At 38.0% G+C, this 2,273-nt stretch overlaps 1 protein-coding gene across 1 annotated transcript; it reads left to right on the top strand.

The window, feature by feature from the left end:
• The first annotated feature begins 417 nt into the window (after positions 1-417).
• Positions 418-1,924, top strand: LOC107006106. The gene is made up of 3 exons (XM_015204742.1): positions 418-565; positions 795-861; positions 1,696-1,924. The coding sequence occupies exons 1-3, from the start codon at positions 418-420 to the stop codon at positions 1,922-1,924; spliced, it is 444 nt and encodes a 147-aa protein (XP_015060228.1).
• The last annotated feature ends 349 nt before the right edge of the window (positions 1,925-2,273 follow it).

The following is a 2,273-nucleotide window of genomic DNA, read 5'->3' as shown; positions in this document are numbered from 1 at the left end:
ACGAAGTATAAAACTGTAGCACTCACTGAGGAGTGCAGTTCTAGAATTCAAAACAAACTGCCAGGAAAGTTGAAAGATCCAGCTAGTTTTACTGTGCAGATTACTATTGGGCAAAGTGTTCATGCCTGGAGTTGTATGATTTGGGAGCAAGTATAAATTTCGATGACCTTATCTTTGTATCAAAATCTTGGGTTGGGAAGATCAAAAGAACCAATGTCATTCTCCAACTTGCTGATTGATCTATTGTTAGGCCAGATGGGATGGTAGAATATGTGTTAGTGCAAGTAGGTTCATTGATTTTTTGTTCGATTTGTGGTCTTAGATTTTGAACTTGATGCTGAAGTTCAATTCATTTTGGGATGACCTTTCTTGGACACGGGTAGGGCATTAATTGATGTAGCAACTAGTGAACTAACTATGAGGGCTCATGACAAGGTTGAGGTATTTGATATTTACCGTGCATTGAAATTGCCTTCTATTTATGAAGAGTTGTCAGCTATTACTGTGGTTGATAAAATTCTAGAATCACAAGTAGTTCTTTCCGATGATCCCTTAGAGAGTGTTAGTGGGTCATGATATAGATGAAGACAGCGAGGAGCAAAGATCACATCATGCTTGAATATAGCACTAATAGACACTCGTAGGACTCAAGTGGAGCCATTAGATCACGAGCTGGGCCCCCCACCAAAGTCATAAATAGAGGAAGCTTTTAAGTTTGAAATCAAAACTCTGTCGGCTCTTAAGGTATGCTTATTTGGTTACTAGTGAAACTTTCCCTGTTATACTTTCAACAGAATTGTCTGATGAACAAGTTGATGCGGCATTGAAGATCTTAAAGCACACGAAGAAAGTAACTGGATGGCAGATGTCTAATATTCATGGAATTAGTCTAGCGTTATGTATGCACATGTTTTACATGGAAAAGGACCACAAACCTTGGGCGCAACATCAACGTTGACTAAATCATGTGATGAAAGAAGTGGTAAGGAAGGAAGTCATAAAGTTGCTAGATGCTGAAATTGTGTACCCAATCTTTGATAGTAAGTGAGTAAGTCCAGTACAATGTGTTCCCAATAAGGGAGTGGTAAGGAACGAAAAGAATGAATTGATTCCTACTAGAATAATGGCCGGGTGTAGAATTTGTATGAATTACCGAAAACTAACTTATGCCAACCAGAAAGATCACTACCCCATTTGCTTCACTAATTAGATGCTTGACCGACTAGCAGGGCATGACTACTAATTGTTTCTTAGATGGATATTCCGGTTACAAACAAATCTTGATTGCACATGAGGATTAGGAAAAGACTACATTCACTTGTGTGCATGACATATATGCCTTCAAACACATGTCATTCGGCTGTGCAATGCACCAACTACTTTTCAAAGGTGTATGATAGCCATCTTTCATGATATGGTGAAAGACTTTATAGAGTTCTTCATGGATGATTTCTCAGTCTTTGGGAGGTATTTTGAGTTATGTCTACAAAATCTTGATAAAGTACTTGCTAGGTGTGAATACACTAACTTAGTTCTAAACTAGGAAAAATGTCACTTTTTATTCAAAGAGGGTATATTGTTGGGGAACAAGGTGTCTAAGTATGGTTTGGACGTTGACAAGGCCGGTTGAAGTTATTGAGAAATTGCCTTCTCCTATTTCTTTAAAAGGTGTGCGTAGTTTTCTTGGTCATGCAGGTTTCTACCAGCGATTCATCATGGTTTTTTTAAGATTGCGAGACCTATGTGGAGTCTTTTGGAGAAGGATGTGAAGTTTAACTTTGATGCAATGTGTATGAGAGGTTTTGAGATGCTGAAGAGAAACTTAATACAGGCTCCTATTCTAATTGCTCCTGATTGGGAATTACCATCTGAACTCATGTGTGATGCAAGCGATGTAACAGTGGGTGTAGTGTTGGGACAATGAAAGAATAAAGTGTTCAACTCGATGTATTATGCATTCAAGACCCGTGACTCTACATAAGATTATTACATAGTGATTGAGAAGGAGATGCTAGCTTGAGTATTCTCCTTTGACAAGTTTAGATCGCATTTGGTAGGTACTAAAGTGATTACTTTTACTTACCATGTAGCCATTAGGTACTTATTCAACAAGGAATATGCGAAACCAAGACTTATTCATTGGATATTGCTTCTCCAAGTATTTGACCTTGAGATCAAAGATAGAAAATGTGTTGAAATTCAGATAGCAGACCACTTGTCTAGGTTGATGATTTTTTCTATGTGAATGAGGGTGAACAAATTGGGAAGAGTTT

The sequence above is a fragment of the Solanum pennellii genome, chromosome 12 (genome assembly GCF_001406875.1).
Source record: "Solanum pennellii chromosome 12, SPENNV200".
Taxonomy (NCBI): domain Eukaryota; kingdom Viridiplantae; phylum Streptophyta; class Magnoliopsida; order Solanales; family Solanaceae; genus Solanum; species Solanum pennellii.
Note: the sequence above shows the minus strand (reverse complement) of the source record. Positions and strands in the feature narration are given on the sequence as shown.